The sequence below is a fragment of the Myxocyprinus asiaticus genome, chromosome 30, assembly GCF_019703515.2.
Source record: "Myxocyprinus asiaticus isolate MX2 ecotype Aquarium Trade chromosome 30, UBuf_Myxa_2, whole genome shotgun sequence".
Taxonomy (NCBI): Eukaryota; Metazoa; Chordata; class Actinopteri; order Cypriniformes; family Catostomidae; genus Myxocyprinus; species Myxocyprinus asiaticus.
In genome coordinates, this window is record NC_059373.1 from 34,285,849 (window position 1) to 34,305,927 (window position 20,079).

General features: G+C 36.6%; 1 protein-coding gene across 1 annotated transcript in view; it reads left to right on the forward strand.

Annotated features, from left to right (window-relative positions):
- Positions 1 to 20,079, forward strand: part of LOC127420947 (partitioning defective 6 homolog gamma-like) — a 60,220-nt gene that overhangs the window by 6,837 nt on the left and 33,304 nt on the right. The window contains exon 2 of the mRNA XM_051663600.1: positions 8,976 to 9,198. Within this exon, the coding sequence (XP_051519560.1) occupies positions 8,976 to 9,198 (223 nt within the window). The remainder of the gene's footprint in view (positions 1 to 8,975; positions 9,199 to 20,079) is intronic.

The following is a 20,079-nucleotide window of genomic DNA, read 5'->3' on the forward strand; positions in this document are numbered from 1 at the left end:
TAGGTTGAATACAAACTCAATAAACACAAACTCTGAGGCCAGTGATTCTCAGTGTGGTCAGAGACATTCTATGAGGCATGAAAGTGATTTAAACTGTCCAGTAGATTCACTCTTTCTTTGACAGACATGCTGCGTCTCTCACGCATTTGGCTCAATTTCAATTGCAATCAAATTATGATCTCAGTATATTTAGAATTGTGACATAGGTGGTGGTGATATGATATGTCATGACTGGAATTTAGCAAACTGAGAAAATGTAGCTCATAGCTCAAACAAAATATATTAATATAACAGAAATATTCTTCTCAGCTGGCTCAACTTTTTTGTTCTGTGTACTCTGCCATGTGGATTGGTCTTTTGTCAGTGAAATAGCAACTCTGATTGCTTGCTGGTTTTGATGATGAATAGGAATTCTTATACTGATCAGATGTATTTTTGCAAGTTCTTCACGTTTTCACATGTAGTAGTCGACTTGATCACACACCTGCCCTTCAGAGACCCTCAAAGTATATTTCTGCTGCTCGCTTTCATATTTCATGTGCTAATGATAGGTTGCCGTTGAGTAATGTAGGATTCTTATTCTAGGGGCATAATTATAGCATAAGAGCAATACAGTCCACAAATGAGTGCTGGGATGCTGTAGCCCCAACCACTATTGCGAAAGACAAAGCAAGGCCTGTGTTTTCCAGACTATATGGGGCGACCCACGCATTCAGTCAAGACTCCGATCTGCATGGCAGTCACTTGATCGGGGACATAACCTCAGCTTGACCTCTTGTGGTGCATTAGGTTCCTGTGAGATGCTTCCAATCCAGTTGGACATTCATGTCATAAAGTTTAACAATAATTTGGGGGCAGAATTTTATGTGAGTTTCTTAATGAGTTTGTTTTGTTGGGAGGAAGAAACACTTGGTTTCCATTTAAGGTGTAGCCTAGTAGGGCTGGGCGATAGAACAAGGTTATCGGGTATTGACGATATCTTACAAAGATCCCAATGGCGTTTGCGACACTCAATTGACAGACGATGATTGCAATATCAGGGAATGTCAAAACCATGGATCTGTGAAGTCAGCAAATATATTAAACAGTAGCCCAGGGTGTGAAATTAGCACCCGCCAAATGCAACAAGGCTGAATCCAGTTCACAAGCTCCTCGTCCGAATGTATTTCATGCACAAGTAATTTTGCTCATCTACCCGTTAGGGTTGCTCCAATACTAAAATGTTGGCTTTGGTACGATACCAGCCCTGGTACCTCAGTATCAATACTAAATCAATACTATTATCAACAAATAAAAAGCCTCAGATTTTTTATGAAAATACAGAAAATGACTTGATTAAAAGAACTGCATAAAGTCTGCGTTTTCCATTTAAATCTTTCTGGATTCCATGTTAACTGTTTTAACTAAATGTCATGATCAAATGGTGTTTAATCAAATTGATACATACAGCTTTAATCAAATAAAAATATAATATATATTATTTGTATAAAAAAAAAATTCTATTTTATTTTGGGTAAAATAAAATACTGCACAACAGAGCTTCACAGTATTTATGAAAACATTAATGAAAAAAAATCTGATTACTTGTGGCACAAGGCTTTTATGGCTGAATCACAACATGCTGATAAAACACTTGCATTTGTGACATTGCGTACAGATAATAATAATAAAACAACCATTTAATATTATATGATTGTTATTATAAGTATTATTGCTACTTTTTGAATATTACGTTTTTATACAGTAGTAAAATTTTTCTGTCTTCAATTTCACGCATCCATTTGAATAGAGCTTTTGTGTTAGCAGGACTTTTATTTTGACAAACCTTTGAGTTCTTCCTGTTTTTTGAGTTAGTTATATCAAGCTTCCCATTAGTGCTGGGATAGTCCTATCGCCACTCTTGAGCTGAAATCTCTTGAGTTCATTTAAGTGTTAACAGCCGTTTATACTATAAACACACTGCATGAAAATTAAGAACCAGTAGCATGTGTTGAGTTTGTGTGAGTGTGTGCACATGCGTGCGCCCGAGAGTGTGTGTGTGTGTGTGTGTGTGTGTGTGTGTGTGAAGCAGATGAACAGAGCGGCACCTCTTGTTCATTCTGTAGCGTGCAGCGCATGTGACTGTATATTATTTAATTAAATAACATCCTTCTGCTATTTAATGATCGCATTTGGCCATATCTAGAGTTTTTTTTATTTTATTTTCAATTTGTCATTGATTTCATCTCAAAACTGTTGCATCTCATATCGTTTTCCTAATGACAGCATACTATAATATGGTACCGAAATTAGCAACAAGATGATCTCGTACCATTTTAATTTTTTTGGTGTCGCAATACTGCGTTAGTACCGGTAAACCGCGCAACCCTACTACCCGCAACAGGTGGGCGAACTATAAGATGTCTCGGAGTGACACATGACAAGAAGTGCTGTTAGTCACAAATACACATGCTTGAAGAAACACACTTTATTATATTTTTAAGAACAGACATGTTTCATTCGTCTGAAAACTGTTTGTAAGAATAATGTTGTCTATGCTGCAAATGATCTCCAATCATCTTGGATGGTTCTGTGAGTTTAGTTTGCTTTATTTCCACAGAGCAGTTCGAAGTTAACATGCATTGTGAACGCAACTCTGCAGATTCAGTAATAAATATCTTTCTGTTAAAGAAACAAAGACGAAAGTGATTAAATCATAAAATAATACAAGACACGTTCACCTTGAACCTAAAATTGAGTTCTATTTTCTTTTCTTTAGGCAGCATTAACTGTATTACCAAAACGCAATACAAAACAAATTCGATAAGAACACACATTTGGCAGCATTATTTTGGGAACACAAGGGAACATTTATGTTTATAGTTGTCTTTAGTTTTTAATCTGTAGGCTATTAGTAATTTTCCACCTTTTGTCATTGGCGGATGCTTACGTGATGGCAAATGGAGACGGTAAATGTTTGGACTCGGGGAGGTGGTTATATAAGATTTTTTGATCACTTTGTTATTTTATTGCTTTTTCCGTTGGTTTAATGTGCAATTTGAATTTAGAAATGTCTTTTGTTTATGTTTTTTGTGTTTCATTAAATTAATTAAATTTTTAAAGCAAAATCAATAAAGCAAAAATATTTCCCGACCCTGGGCAGGGGGGTTGATGATATAATCATGTATCGCGATATTCTGAAGGCGATTATCGATACAATATTTTTTACATATCGCCCATCCCTATAGCCTGGTAGTTAAACATCTAGTCTGGTAACCAAAAAGGTTGTAGGTTCAAATCCTGCAATGGGTGAACTAGAGCTATCACCATTGCACCACTGAGCAAGGCACTTGAACTCGGGTAACATTTTGGAAGCAAATTCCTATAACCAAGATGATTATTAGGCTAAGCAATATCACACTCGCAATCATGCTGTTGTACTGAATTTCAGCAGGAATGCCGCTTGTCCAGTTAATTTACAGGACCGGAACTAACTGTTGTGTTTTGAGGATCTTAGTTTTTTTAAGTATTTTTCCCATTAATTTCTTAAGTTTAGTTTCCCATTTAGTTTCATACAAATCATTCCTAAAAGAGTTTTAAGCCATGAACCAAACCAACCAGCTCCGAGGTGAATCACAACATTACAAACTTTGATTTGATGCAAAATATTGGCATGGCCAATAAATCAGCCGATATTCAGAATTTTTTAATTATCGGCATCGGACGATAAATTTTCTCGTTTGGCCAATTTGTTTCTTGAGTGCTCTGAGAATCGCCTGCTTGCATGTGAAGCGACTAAGACATGTAAACGACCAGTCATGGTTTTTGTTATGTGCCATCGTTTTACTACAATTATATGTCCGCATATCAGAGCCGTGGCAGACGCGTTTGAGCTCATAATGTTAAAGTGCTCACCTGTTTCATTTTCCCTCTCTCTCCTCAATAGTTCCCTGTAACTTGTGTCTTATCTAATGAGAAAAAGGCAAATATCAATGAAACTACATATATACCGTCTGCAAATATGTGCATATCTCGTTTAAACAGGATGCTGGATCTGCTAAAGTTGTGTGAGGTTGGATTATTACATCTGTCGAATGCTCATAAATCTTCCTCTGGAGCATGTATTCTAACAGTCTCTCCTCAGTAGTTCCCTGTAACTTTTCTAATGATAAAAGGCAAATATCCATAAAACTTCTATTATATACGTCTGCAAATATGTAGATAGCTCATTTAAAAAGCTGTAATTCACGAACCTCACGAAAATCCTGCGTTTTCTTCCATTAGATCTCTCATCTAATATCTTCCTCTGAAGCACATATTCTGTCAGCCAGAATCAAAACTTCAGGATCAAAAGTTTCTTTTCACAAATCATGATGGTCTGTCCGTGAAAATCCAAGCAGGTGATCCAGGAGATTGCTGCTTGCGCTGGATCCGCACGAGCGTGTGAGAGCAACTTCAAATAAAAGCGCTTCACGTGTGCTATGAGTAAATGTCTTATTCACTATGCTCTGTATGTACAATTGGTTTGATTCGGTATTTTTTGAGAAAATGCGATTGTTAATGCGCACATGCCATCCATGGTTGCATCCATTGTGATCCTAATATATTAACAATTTCTTCATGAGCAAATAAATTATTAAAATTTGATGACTAAACAGAAATCAGAAGATCACTGCTATTTACCATTTTAAATACAATATTATTTTATATTATTCTAAGGTAAAGTTTAGTGTGAAATTGAGTAAATATAGTGCTAAATAAAAGTTTATTCATTTTCTTTTTTTTTTCAGCAATTTTATGTTTGTTATTTACTTTATTAAATTGTGTGATATATTGGCTTTGTATCGGCTCATCAGCCACGCTGCTTTCTGGATATCAGCATCGACCATTAAAAACCCAATATCGGTCGATCACTAAAAATAATTATTTGAAAATCAGACAAAACTTAATGTTAATACTTTAAACTTAATACTTAATGTCTTTCATGAGGTAATGAACTACAATGCCATAAAGCATGGCAAATGATGTAACTGAATTAAAAACTGTAGAACAATATAGTATAAAACTGTTGAGTTAATGTTATTAAGTATAGAAACAACACATTTAAAGATTATTGGAAAATATTTAGATACACTGTAAAAAGAAATGTCTGTAACTTTAATGGTAAAAGACTGTAAAAATGCTACAGTAAAAAATTTAAATTGGTTAAAGAGTAGTTACTGTAAAATATACGTTAAAATTTTGTAATATTTAAAAAGACAGTTTACAGTAAAATGTTGTACAAATTACATTTTTAGATGTAAAAAGTATGATTTTCCTGTATAATTAACAGTTAAAATGTATATTATGTTTAACAAGAGAGTACATGTACTTTTTACGAAAACTTATTGTTAAAATTATGGTAAAAAACAGTAATTGGTCCCAGAATTCCCTGCATGACCTATTACATATTATTTATATTTTATGGGAATAGTTGTTTCTTCCTATTTTTAATATCAGTTATGTACTTTGGGTTGTTCTGTGTTATATCTGATGTAGTTTAGTTCATGTATATTACATTATTTTAATTTCACATGTGTTACCCTGATGGTGTTTAGTGTTTGTGTGAGTGACACTGAGCACTGTCTCTACATGTTTATTTGTCATTGCTCCTGGAAGAGCCACTACTGATATGTCATCATGTGCCCTTCTGTAATTACTACAGTGATTAACAATACATTAAAAAGTGAAAAGAAGATTTTTATAGTCTCAGAAGGTTAATATATTGTTTGTCATTTAATAATATAAAAGACGGTACTGCACTGTAAAATATACCGTAAAACAAGAGTTTTAAACTGAAAAATTTACAGGTTCTGTAAATTGTTTTTACAGTGTATGTACAAATATACTGTACAATATAAGTAGTTTGAGAGTGTAAGGAGACCGATTTGATTGCGTCATTCATAGTGCCTCATGGGAGTGAGCAGTCACTGCAGCGCTTGTTTGGTGCACTTTGTTTGCTGAGATTTTCTGATTGGTGGATCTTTCTCGGCTGGATGATAGGTAGTGTAGCTCCTAACTAAATTCTGCTATTAAAATTATTTTTAAAAAAAATAGAAGTTGAAATAAATGTACATTGATGCTTCAGCAGAAGCATATCATCGATTAACAACCTCAAAGCTTATGGTAGATTGTCTTTAAACGTTTAAAGTTAGCGTTAATAATTCCCTATGGAGAAAATGAAAAAGATTTTACTTCCAGAACCAGAATGTTGCGCTCTCTAAGAGAAAGTTTGTAGGTTTGAATTCAATAACTACTGTCAGCATTGTGTCCTTGAGGAAGGCACTCAATCCCAAGTGAGTTTAATTAGCGTAGTTCCATAGATATGTCACAAGAAAGTTGCAGAAACCAGTCCCACCTGCTTTGGAGATGTGTTTTGTGAGTGAGGATATTTTGTCCTGTCCACCTGCACTGCTCAGCTGCAGAAAATGTTCTGAGTGTGACTGGGTAACATCCGTTAGTTTGTGTTGTTGTCGAGATTTATTCTGCTCGCTCATCAGCCTGCATTGTGCTTCATTCTATTGTTTCACAGGTCCCTGTTTGCCTCCGTTTCCTCATTTCAAAAAGCAGAACTGGCAAGTTCATGACAGCTTAGCAGGGTGAACGGTTCCTTTCCATCCGCATGGGGAAACCTGTTAGAGCCTGGCGAAAACACTATTTATCTCTCAATAGCTGGGTTTCCATCCACATATTTTTATGAGCATTTTGGGATATTGCATAAAAAAACCTGGATGGAAACATCAAGATGCGAATAAGATCTCCAAAATGTGCATCAAAAAAATTACACTCGCTTGAGGCGAATAAATGTTTTATTCGAAAAGTAGAAATGTGCATAAACTATGATTTAAGTTCCTATTGAATTTATTAGGAATACAAGATGTGCATCAAAAAAATAATTTTGACTGAATGACTCATTCATAACTGGACCAACCAGCGGACCAATCATCGCATCTGAAATGTTGCTCTGGTCATCCTGAAATCAACTGTATAGAAAATCCAAAGCCTTTATAAGAGTTTGCAGAGAAAAATAAATTTGAATACAAACTTGAACTGTGCGGCAGAGCTCGTTAATTGACACTTTTGAAAAATATCTCCACATGGCAAAAACGTAAGCAAGGTGGAACACGCACACACAGTGCTCCATGAACTGTGTGATGCCCTGTCGCTCCCAGACATGAGAAAAAGTTATTTACAGTGTTTTGTCTGTGTGTTCTAAACTGTAAGTATTTTATTAATAAAAGAGTCACAGTGGCTACAGTTTCACTGGATGTGATGATTTTGTTCTTTTGAACACATGGGATGGAAATGCAGCTTTATCCGCACATTTAAAAAAATAATAATATTTTTGCAGTATTTAGTTTTTTTCCCGCATAAATTCAATTCGCAACTGGGATGGAAACATGGCTAATGTCAGTGTTTTGTGATTCCTGACATGTTTAAAAACTACATGCATTTACCAGAGACTTAAGGCCCAGGTATTCTTCACTTTGCATGTTCCGTTCTGTCTCGCACACAGTTGTGTGCGTACAGCTTTTGAAGTATACCTCACGTGGATGAGCACGAATTGACACGTTCGACACATGCACAGTACAATAGCTTTGTTATATGCTACTAGACGTTAGAAGGCAGCACCTAGTCGTGTCATTTACAGGACATCTGCTCTGAAGAATAAAGAAGAAAAACGTAGGATCCGCCATTAGAGGAAGCAAGAACAACAACAACAACAAAACAATGGAGAAGGATATGTTCTTTAACTACTGCTTGACAGTACAGCCCAACTGTGCATATTGCCACCTAGTGGACTCTTCAATCTCAACAGTTAACCTTGCGCATGCACGTTTGTCCATGCACAGTCCACACGGACAGAAAAATCTGGCTGCATGCGGACACTGTATGTGGATGTCCGCGGACACACCTGATGATGAAAATTACGTCATGTGGACTGTGCGCGGACCGTCGCGTAAACAAGAGATAAGGTGGTGTCACAGCCTGACAAAACGAAGACATATTATGTCTGCCTTTAGTTTCAGGTTAAGATTGTGCAGATGATGTTGGTGTGATTTAACCTTGAGTTTTCTAGTTTTGCATACAAGCTGCTCTAGGCACTAAATACATTGTTCTCACGGAAAACCTGGAAATATCAGAATGTCCACAATTTTTTTAATTGTGTTTTGGCCTGAAAATTAGGATTAATTCATGGAAATGTATAAAGTAAATATAGATTTTTCTAGTTATGCTCTGCTGTAAAATATTTAATAGCCATAGTGACGTCCGATTTGTGTGCAAATTATTGTTTTGATTTAGTTCTTTTTTTTAATTTTTATTTTTTTTTTCAATTTAGAATTCCCAATGCGCTCAAAGTCCTCGTGGTGGCGTAGTGACTCGCCTCAATCCGGGTGGCGGAGGGCAAATCTCAGTTGCCTCCGCGTCTGAGACCGTCAATTCGCGCATCTTATCACGTGGCTTGTTGAGCGCATTACCACGGATACGTAGCGCGTGTGGAGGCTTCACGCTATTCTCCGTGGCATCCACGCACATCTCCCCACGTGCCCCACCGAGAGCAAGAACCACACATTATAGTGACCATGAGGAGGTTACCTCATGTGACTCTACCCTCCCTAGCAACCGGGCCAATTTTGTTGCTTAGGAGACCTGGCTGGAGTCACTCAGCACACCCTGGATTTGAACTTGCGACTCCAGGTGTGATAGTCAGCGTCTTTACTCGCTGAGCTACCCAGGCCCTGAGTTACTTCTTTTTAATGGATTGGTCAAACTGTTTTACAAACTGCTGTGAAATATTCAATAGCAAAACTTATCCAGTTTTCACAAATTACTTGTCACAAAGGTTATGGAAAAGTCATAGTAATGTATTGCCATGAATGTTGAGTCAAACTAGTAGTGACTTTTCATTGCAATTATTTGGTAGCAGCATACTGACTTCTGGTTTTCTTTTGTAGTATGGGGCAGAGTTCCGAAGGTTTTCCATGGATCGACAAAAACCCGGCAAATTTGATGAGTTTTACAATCTCATCATGACCATCCACCGAATCGCAAACATGGAGTTAATGATCGGATATGCTGACGTCCATGGAGATCTCCTTCCCATTAATAACAACGAGAACTTCTGCAAGGCCGTGTCCACTGCACACCCCCTGCTGCGAATCTTCATACAGAGACAAGGTATAATCTCTCACTCCTCTCATATCCTTTTCTCCATCATCCCTTTGTTTGTGTCCTAGTTTTGCCTGGCATCGTTTCTTAAATGTGGATGACACTGCTTTATTTGAAGCAGTCTCTTTTTTTCTCTGTAGTTGTTTTTGGTGTAAGGTTACAGCCAAGATACATGAGTCAAACAGTCGGTCAAAAATTAAGATGCCTTAAGAATCATTTTGAAATTGTATCGTGACTCCCTAAAATGAATTGAATCTTGATGTACCTCAAGATTTCCATGTAATGGAATGTAGCATATGAATTCAGTGCATATTTACTGAGTAATCCAAGGAGACTCAGCTCACAATTCCTTTGCCTCATCCTGTCGTCATGCAAAAATACAGGGTAAACACAGTCATGTAATCTGTGATTGTATGCTGTTTTCTTTAAGCACATAGTGTATACACACACACACAGAAAAAATACAGTCTTCAATGTGGCCCCCATGTGCAGCTATTATGTTGTCACATTTTCCCTCGCGTGGGCCAGCACACACTGATCTGTGTGTGTTTTTATAGGCGCTGTGGTCTGGAGATAACTTTCTACAGGAAAGGCTGCTGGTTTTGATGCTAGGGAAGAGAGTGACAGTTCTTTCCTGTGGAGAGACTCCAACTCTTCCTGCAAATCTCAATGCAGCCTTAAACAGAAATCAGCATCCTGTATCCAAACTGATACAATGTCTGTGTGTTCTGTTAGATACTTGGGCCAGTCCTGTGTTTGTTCAGATTTCAGCTAATGACTTGCTTTTAGTTGCAAAATCTGCTTTCAAAAACTTGCTTACTAGTAGTGTTTGGATGATGTATCGGTCAGGCTAATAAATTGGCCAATTGTCTGTCATTTTGAGATTATTGGCATTAACCGATAATTGTGTTTGGTCAATTCAAGAAATGTTCCTGGTTCTACTTTAAATGTTTAAAGACAGACCTACCGTAAGCTCTGAGGTTAATCGATGGTACATGCTTCTTTTGAAGCAATCAGTCCGCATTATTTCAACTTCCTTTTTTAAAGGAAGGGTGAAGAACCTGGTGAAGAACTACACTACCAATGATCCTAAAAAGGAAAGCTCCACCAATCAGAGAATTGTGCAGGGATGCAAACTACTCACCTTTTGGCTAATGTCACCTTTTTTTTTTTTTTTAAGCTAATTTGCCCAATTGCGTAGTACAATTTTCCACATTTTACTCATAAAATCACTTGAAATGGGTACTTTAAGTTTAAACACTTTCATTCTTTAAATAGAACAAACAAATCAACTGAAAATATACCCCTGGAACTAGAGGTTGGCTGATAGTGGATTTTGCAGATACCGATAACTAAGATGGTTGGAAAGGCCGATAACCGATTAATCGGCCGATAGTTATTCAAATTGATTTATAGAATGCCAAAAAATGTCTTATTATTTCCTTACTATGACGTGCACAGACAAAGAGTCCTAAATAAATACAATCCCAGATGCAGTTTCTTGTTCAACCAAAATCTCCAAAATAACTAGAAAAAGATTTGGTGCATAATGTGGGAATTTTAAGTATAAACAAGCCTGAAACACAACGGGGACTCTAATTTGAAATTATGAAAATACTATAGGCAATTATCAGTAACTATCAGCATAGGTTTTTGCTGATAACAATAGTTCCAAAAAGCAACTATTGGCACCGTTTAACTGGTAAAACCAATATATCAGTCTACCTCTACCTGGAACATCTGCTATGACTTTCTCACCTTTTTCACAGCTCATGAGAAATTGTGTTTACAGTAATGCACTTAAGAGTGGATGTCTATAAAGCCACAATATTTAAACATGACATACATGGTAACGTAAGACTAGTGTGGTAGAATTGCTTCCTAACCTTGTCTGTACAAAGTATCCAATCTTTCAACTCCTGTCATGACCATGTAAAGACAGTAAACCTGGTAACCTTCGCATGATATGTGCAAGGATTGCTGAAAAGGGACTTCATGTAGAAGAAAAAACACCCAGAATAATTACATTGGTGACACATAATCTAGAAGTTCATCCACATTGAATGCAAGTCCCACTGCTAAAAGGACATCTTTACGACTCGAACACAAATTTTTTTTGGTATTTAAGAATGAATAGTTATTCAATTAAAGGCCACGCCCACAAGCATTTATTAGAATTTTTTCCGAAAGTGCTCTGATTTTGATACGTTTTCACCTTTCAGATGGAGACTTTCGAAAACGCTCTCCATAATGGCATAATTTGGAAAACGATGATGTTAGGAAACTGAAAACAAACTAAAACAGATTAGTATGGACTTGATCTGAAAGTGCTCCAACAAAAAAAAAAACATTTATGCTTTTTTTTTTTATTCTGTGGAATGCCTTGCCTTATAGACTTCCATTTTTCCAAGTGCATTGCTGTGTAAACCAAGTTTTTGCTTGTTGAAATTATTATTTGTGTTATAATTTCAGCTCTGTCAGTGGATAAAGCACATTTACCATTTTCTTAGTGGACTTTGAGTAAATATAAAATAAGTGTTTAGTTTCACAAATTTGGTGTCATTTTAATTTGCGAACATTAAATTGTTTTATATATCGGCATTATGTTGGACCTTATTGGTTGACCACTAGTTGTTAGATAATTGGTGTGTGGATGATATTGATAGAGATTTTGTATAAATTGTGCTTTGCTGTTCATTTGTGGGATCAGCTCTCTCTGTTCTCAGAAGGACTGCGGCCTATAGAAGCAGGTCACAGAGGACAATCTCTCTGTCTGTTGTCATGGCAGGAACTTCACGCAAACAAAAGAGCATGTGAAAAGAGCAACCCGATCTCATGAAAATTCGTACATAATTTACAAGTTGGCTATTTCGTATGGTCTCGCACGATTTTGTTAGCATAAACTCGTACGACTTCATCACGTGCAAATTCCCAGATGTCTAATGCGGATGTAAGCGCGAGTTCCGTGCACGAGGTGTTAAGGACGTGCTTATTAATATTATGCACAAAACCCCTTATCTAAACCTAACCGATCAGTAGAGTGTGCAAACCTGTTAAGAAGCTGTTGTGTGTGACAGAAGCAAGTAACTGTCGCGTTTTAGATGGAAACAGTGTCCAGCGACGTCATTGGAATTGGGTAGTGCAAGTCATAGGAATTCAAACGAGTGCAGTTGCACGATAACATACGAATTTGCCAAATTGAGAAAAGTCGTACAAATCCTCACGATTTCACTGAGAGTGTGTTGGAAAAGAGACAAACAGAAAGTGGCACCTCAGCAGACTAGGCTGTGCTCATCTCTCCACAACCATGCATATATCTCTTCACGCTAACCATACTTTTGAGGTATGAATGCTGCTCTGTAGCATTTGCATACTTCACATCTCTGCAGTTGCACAACTACAGTCCATTAATGCCTTGAGGAAGATGCAATGCATAGTTAAACCAAAGAACAGGCTTCAAGCTGTTGACAAAAAAACAAACAAAAGCATTATTATTATTATTAACAGCTAATGCTGGTGACACTTTTCACACTTTATACACAGTTGTGTGTAGACGGACCTCCTAAAGAAAGATACAATAACTAGATTATTAAATTTTCATTCAAATGTAATATAACCTTAGCAAGGAGCACTTATTAGATGGTTTTTGTGACAGAAACATACAGTATTTTGGATATTACAGCTTTTATGCTGTTTTGGGTAAAATGAGCGGAATGTGGTCAAACCATTCATGCACATAAAGTTCTTTTCCACATGACTGTTTGGTTTCCAGTTCTGGATTACGTAAGTTGTGTTTTCTTGCGACAGCACAAGCTTTTAAGTGGTCAGCAGGATTTGTACTATTATGCTAATTAGTTTCTTTGCTTATAGCTGTGAGTGCCATTCAGCACTCATAGTGACCATTGTGAATGTGGGACAATGAGGTACTTTCTCACGGTTTAGCTAACTCTTAACCTGAGCGTGAGTAAGCCTGTAACAAGCAGCACTCGCTGGGTGGTACCGGAGAGCCCCAGCATTCCCATCAATCATGAGTTACTGACATAGACACACTCACACAGACAGACAAATTTTGCTCTTATGAAAAGAAAATGGTACTTTTATTCACCAAAGTGGCATTCAACTGATCACAATGTATAGTCAGGACATTAATAACATGAAAAATTACTATTATAATTTGAAAAAAATGTGCAGAACTTCTTAAACCACTTCAAAGAGTTCTCATCAAAAAATCCTCAACGTGCAGCAATGACAGCTTTGCAGATCCTTGGCATTCTAGCTGTCAGTTTGTCCAGATACTCGGGTGACATTTCACCCCACACTTCCTGTAGCACTTGCAATAGATGTGGCTGTCTTGTCGGGCATTTCTCACACACATTGCAGTCTAGCTGATCCCACAAAAGCTCAGTGGGGTTAAGATCCATAACACTTTTTTCCAATTATCTGTTGCAGTTTCAAGCATTGTAAAGCCTTCATTCCTCAAAACAATGATTGACTGATGAGTTTCTAGAGAAAGCTGTTTCTTTATTGCCATTTTTGACCTAATATTGACCTTAAGACATGCCAGTCTGTTGCATACTGTGGCAACTCAAAAACAATCGCAAAGACAATGTTAAGCTTCATTTAACGAATCAAATAGCTTTCAACAGTTTTTAAATGGCAAGTAATTTTCTAGTACCAAATGATCAATTTAGCATGATTACTCAAGGATAAGGTGTTGAAATGGGTCTAGATTTGATCAAAAATGACTTTTTTCAAATAGTGATGGTGCTGTTTTTACATCAGTACTTCCTGACTGTACTTTGTGATCAGTTGAATGCAACTTTGGTGAATTAAAGTACCAATTTCCTTCCAAAACAGCAAAATCTGTACATTATTCCAAACTTTTGGCCGTCAGTGTTTATATACACACATATTTGATTGGGACTGGGTTAAAGTAATGATTTTCTGATTAAATACTATCTTTATTTGAACAATCCCAATATCGATTCTTAAAATCCCAAGATTTATCTTTTACTTTAAGTATAACTTTAAGTTTAGGTTGTGATTATTATATCTGGTGCAAAAATAGCAATTAAACTGCATAGTTAATATGCATAATATGCTGTTTAATTTACAACATCAGATAAGAGAGAATTTCTTACATGTGCAAGCAAAATGGACATTCAAACTGAAACACACCCAAAAGAATCAGAATCAAAACTGATTTAATCGAAATCAGAATTTAATCGAGGATTTGGGAAATCACATTTCATAATCGTGATAGCCCTAAGCATGTTCAACCGGACTGTGTGTTGATAATGCATTGGCCAAGCATATGATTCTGCTTACCTTTAATTGTGAAAAGTATGTTTCATATACATTCACAACTAGGCGTGTTGTGGGCCACAAATTAATGGCTGTTGGGCCAGATGTGACTCACAGGCCGCTTGTGCAGTGCATTGGTTCTAAAGCAATGGCCTTATCTTAAAGATAAAACAATTCCTTTACATGCCCATGACTCCAGGGAGTCAGCAAATCTCTGGGAACTCTCAAAACTTTTATATTATTTTTGAAATTATTTTACCACTCTTTTTTCTTCCACTTGAGTCGGTCAGATAGGTCACCTCTAAAGACTTCCTAAAGAACAGAAAAAAAATTAAAAAACAGCCCAGACAGTCTGGGTTAATTTCCTTTCTTTGGTTCAGTCAGACATGGGCTTGATCTCATTTAGCAGACTCTGACTCAGGGCTTTCTAATGCTCAGGATAGCTCAGTTAAGACCCAAATGTAGACTCTGCCCCTGCGGAGACAGATATGGGGGACTTCCACACCAGAGCATTGTGGGAAAGACCCACCTGTGCACCTGCCCTGACCTGTGGTTGGCAAGAGGTACGATAACTCCCTTTAGATCTCTGGGTAATGACTAATCTAGGGTCACAGGAAATGAATGTAGTGGATCTTTGTACAGACTCAGTGTTGGACAGTAACTACTGTAACTAAAAGTAGTGATGTTACTAACTGAACTACATTTTTCATTTGCATGACAGTGCTTGTCTCTCACTCAAGTGGTGCTAGGAAGTCTGATTCATTATAGCGAATAGTTCGTTTAGACTATTTGCTGATTCATTTGAATCCCCAAGTCCTTTCAAACGTGGCCTTTTTTTGCTAAATATTTAGTTAAGTGCTGCTGTTTGCCACAGCAGCATGTTTTGTAAAAATAACTCTCTCCTCGAATGCAATAATGATTCCAGATGGACACTGAATATAATGTATTGAGTCAGCGAATATGACACAAGTTTTGTTTTCCTTATGTAATTCAGCCCATCATGTTCCTGTTTTTGACATAATAACAAACTGGAGGAAAACACTACCGCCCTGTCGTTATGCCCTTGACTTAAGCTTTCACACGGTTCATCTTTGTCATGCAACATCTCTTGCTTAAAGGAACATTTGAATCAGGGTTGTTGTTATTTTATTTTACAGAGAGCGAAAATGTGGACCATATATGAAAACGGCTTCTTCTGTTATTTGCCTGTCAAGTGGCTTTATGCTTGCGTAGTGATGCTAGTGATATAAATCAGTTGATATTTGGCCCTTCCGACAGGGGAAGGTTATTGACATAATCGTGCCTGCATGCTGATTAACAGAAGTGTTAATGAGGTAACAGTGTAGTCAGTGGGTAATGTGCGATTCTTGATTTTAGATATTTTTGGTAGAATATTGTTAAAACATTTCAACGAATAGGTTTGCCAGTATCGCAATTACTGCAATTTTAATTGTATTAGGCTTTATTACACATCTCTGTGGAATACTTAATTCTCATTGGTTAATCGTGCCAACCAGTGGTGTGGTATTTCTGAAGATCCACACATCAGGTCATCAGGGTATTGCAAGTCATCTTCCTACTCCTCGTTTGACTCCGCGATCTCTACAAGTAAGATAATTTAAAAAATTCAACTCAAATCAATATTTAATTTCCATGTATTTACTTATTTGTCATATAGTCTTGTAATAACTAAGGTAATGAGGAGTCAGACTAATAAACACCAATAAAACTTCGGTGTGAACCAGAAATTGAATTCAGCTGTTTCTGGAGACTCCACAGTCTCATTTTTCTCATGTAATGATATAATTTCAGCTTAAATTATAAATTCATGTCCATTTACCATAGGCCTAATTATTAATTTAACTAGCCGATTCTAGGTCTGGGTCCTGAACACCCAGTTTGGGTTTATTTTGCAATGACTGGCTGACTGCAAATTATCCCTTATCACATTGGCATTATATGCGCTCTATTTGTTGTATCGGCAATTGAAATATTAATATTGGTCAATCACTAATCCATGATTTATAGGGCTGGGGATTGCCACAGACCTCCTGATTCGATATTACAATGATATTTCCTAGCCGATTCAGTATGTATTGCAATATTGCGGTTCTGTAAGTATTGCGATTTGATGTTTTGATATAAAAACTTTTAAAAAGAAAAATAAACTTTGGTAACTACTTTTTCTCAGAAAGAAATGTCTATTGAAGAACACTTGTGTCTGAAATGACAATTGTTTCACTCTGTAATATATAACTTGCAGGTAAAAGGTAGAGATGTGCAAAACTACCAATTTAAAACTACCAATTGACCAGTCAGTGCATTGTCTGGACTAGTTAGTGCAAAGGAACCCATGTATAAGGCTGCATTATGTCCATTTGTATTCAACAAATAAATGTATACATACAGTATATCATTTTAACTTATCAAACTAATTTTGTTATTTTAGGACATAAAATATAACGTATATTACCATAGGCTATTACTATTATCATAATGATCATTTTGCAACATACAAATGGAGGCTAAAATGTAAATTGTTCAAGAACCATTTCTGGGGCTGTACTGAATTATGACACGCATGACAATTCCCTTGTAGTCCCAATGACGTTGCATGTTATTTGCATATGCATTCTGAGAAAGTCTGAGATCCGATGCAGCATTCTCATAGGCAACTCTGTTCTTATAAACTGCTCCCAGATGACTGACAGAGAAAAAAAATGAGAACTCACCATATGCGCGTGTTCCATGAGACACGACTGAGCAGCGCATGTTGACGCCAAAGTGCAAATGAACTTTTGAACAAAAAAGCAAATCAAACAAATGCATCGCCGGCAATTCTTTCGTCTGTTCTGCAAAATTACCCACCACTGCGTATGAATACCCAGGCTGTTAGATTATAAATATTGTGGGGGCGCGACATGTAGTTACGCTATCCAACTATTTGATAAGCCTTTTTACAGCTAAACTATTTATTAAAGAAGTGTCAGACAGAATCTGCAGAGTGACTTCTGACAAATACTCTTAACAACACCTCTCAAATAAACTTTTGGATTATGCATAACAGGAACATTGATCACAGCAGAGGATTTTGATGTCTGACAGTGAACAAACAATGCTTTGATGGCTGTAGCAGTGGTGCATTAAAGGACTAAACATAAAGAATTAAAGGGACAAAACTTCTCATACAGAAAACCTGTTAGTGTGGAACTCTGCACAAATATAGCTTCCTATATTAATCTATTAATCATTGCAGCATTAAGATAAATGTTTATATATATATATATATATATATATATATATATATATATATATATATATATATATATATATATATTATATTATATTTCATCAGGGAGATCCCAGCCCTAATCAGAATCAGCTTTATTGCCAAGTATGCTTACACATACAAGGAATTTGTCTTGGTGACAGGAGCTTCCAGTGTACAACAATACAAAAACAGCAGCAAGACATAGATAATAATAAAAAATAAAACTAATTATACACATATGTACAGACACACACACATACATACATACATACACACATACACATGGGTAGTGCAAATGATTTATATCATAAACTCTTAAAGGGATGGATCACCCAAAAATGAAAATTATCTCATTATTTACTCACCCTCATATCCCAGGTGTGTATGACTTTCTTTCTTCACCAGAACACATTTGAAGAAAAACAGGAAAATATCTCAGCTCAGTAGGTCCTTAAAATGCAAGTGGATGGTGATCAGACCTTTTGAAGCTCCAAAAAGAACAGACAGTCAGCATAAATGTCATCCATATGACTCCAGCGGTTAAATTATTGTCTTCTAATGTGACACGATTGCTTTTGGTGAAAAAAAGATCAGTACTTAAGTACTTTTTTTTTTTAACTCAACATCATCGCTTCTGGTCAACAGCAGTATGCGCATGTGACGTAATCGCGTTGGCACGTGAGACACGCGAGAACTGACGCACATGCGACACACCTGGAAGAGCAGTGCTGTTTATATGTGAGTATTAGGAATGCTGAACAGAAGCTTCATTAGTTTTGAGTTAGATCTGTTAATATCTGTTTCTTTATTCACAATGGTGCGTTTGTGTGCTTATCCTGGATGTCTCAACCAAGAGGAGAACGTGAGATTACGTCTGTAACATGGCAACGTGAATGCATCACATGAGAGATCACGTGAACTCGACCCTCTCATGAAGCGATGATTTAGAGTAAAAAAGTACTTGAATATTTACTGCTCAGGGTTCCCACGGTCATGGAAAAACTGGAAATATCAGGGAATTTTAAAATTGTGATTGCCAGGCCTGGAAAAGTCATGGAATTTTTTTATTATACTCTGCCCTAAAATATTTAATCGGGGTGTTACATAGCACTGGATTAAAAACACACGGTGAAGAGTTTAAAATGTATCATGTTATTTAGAATACCTGACCAAGGGCTTGAAAGTAAGGACTGCCTGATGGCCCACACATTCCACAGTTCACAATCACAGTGCACGAAATTCCCAATTTTTTTCGTTTTAACATGTTGTTGAAAATTAGTAATCCACACATTGGAACACATGAAATCAACAGTTCATTTCTATGAGACTGTAAATCCATCTCTGTCCGTGCATTTCTCTCTCATCTATCCATGCAGCGTAGACACTGTTTAACGTGCATGCGCACTCAAACGGGAGAGAGTATTGTTCCCACAGTAAAAAAACAAAACAAAAAGCAGTTTCTCTCATTATTTTGTGTTTAGCGATGAAGCACTGAATAAAACCTAATAAACTTTGTTAAACCCCGGTTATACATGTGGCTGGAAATCTGAACTGAACAGTATCCAAAATGCAAGTAGGCCTATACATTTAGGTAATGTTTTTCAAAATGTAAACATTAATTCGACATGCTGATGCCGTTAGATACGAATAGAAGCAAAATCACTATGGTTATTATTTATTTTCAGAGCTGTTCAGCTGCAGGGTGAAGATGACTATTTAAAACAGTCTATTTAATATCTTTCTCATAACACCAGTTACATTTCTCGTTTCTGGATTGTACAGATACTTTCTTTCTGTGCTTTGTGTATCAGTCAGTGTCGGTCTAGTTTGGGTTGTCTAATTTCAAGTTTATATCCACACGCTTAATTTATAGATTAAGCCTAATATCTACCTACTGTATATACTGTACACATCACAGCCGATTTAGTAGCATGGTCTCCTCTTTCAGGGATTCATATGTTTATAACATTCAGCCAATAATCAAATCTTTAACTTGGTGACTAAATCTTTGATCCTGCTTGTGAAAACTACACGGAGTTTAAAAGTTGACAGCAAGACTAAACAGGTGACTGAAAACCCATCATTTGCTCCACAGAACTATTCACTTAAAATCATACATAAATGGCTGGACGGCTGAGGTTAATATGATGAATTTATGAATTTATATCTGTAAAGCGCTGATATGGGGTTACATAAGACATAAATCATATCTTGCAAATTATAAATGTGATACAGTTTTGGGGGAAATTGTCTTCAGACACATTTTTTAAAGCCATGGTAGTAAAAATAGATATTTTCCATTTTTGTGTTAGGAA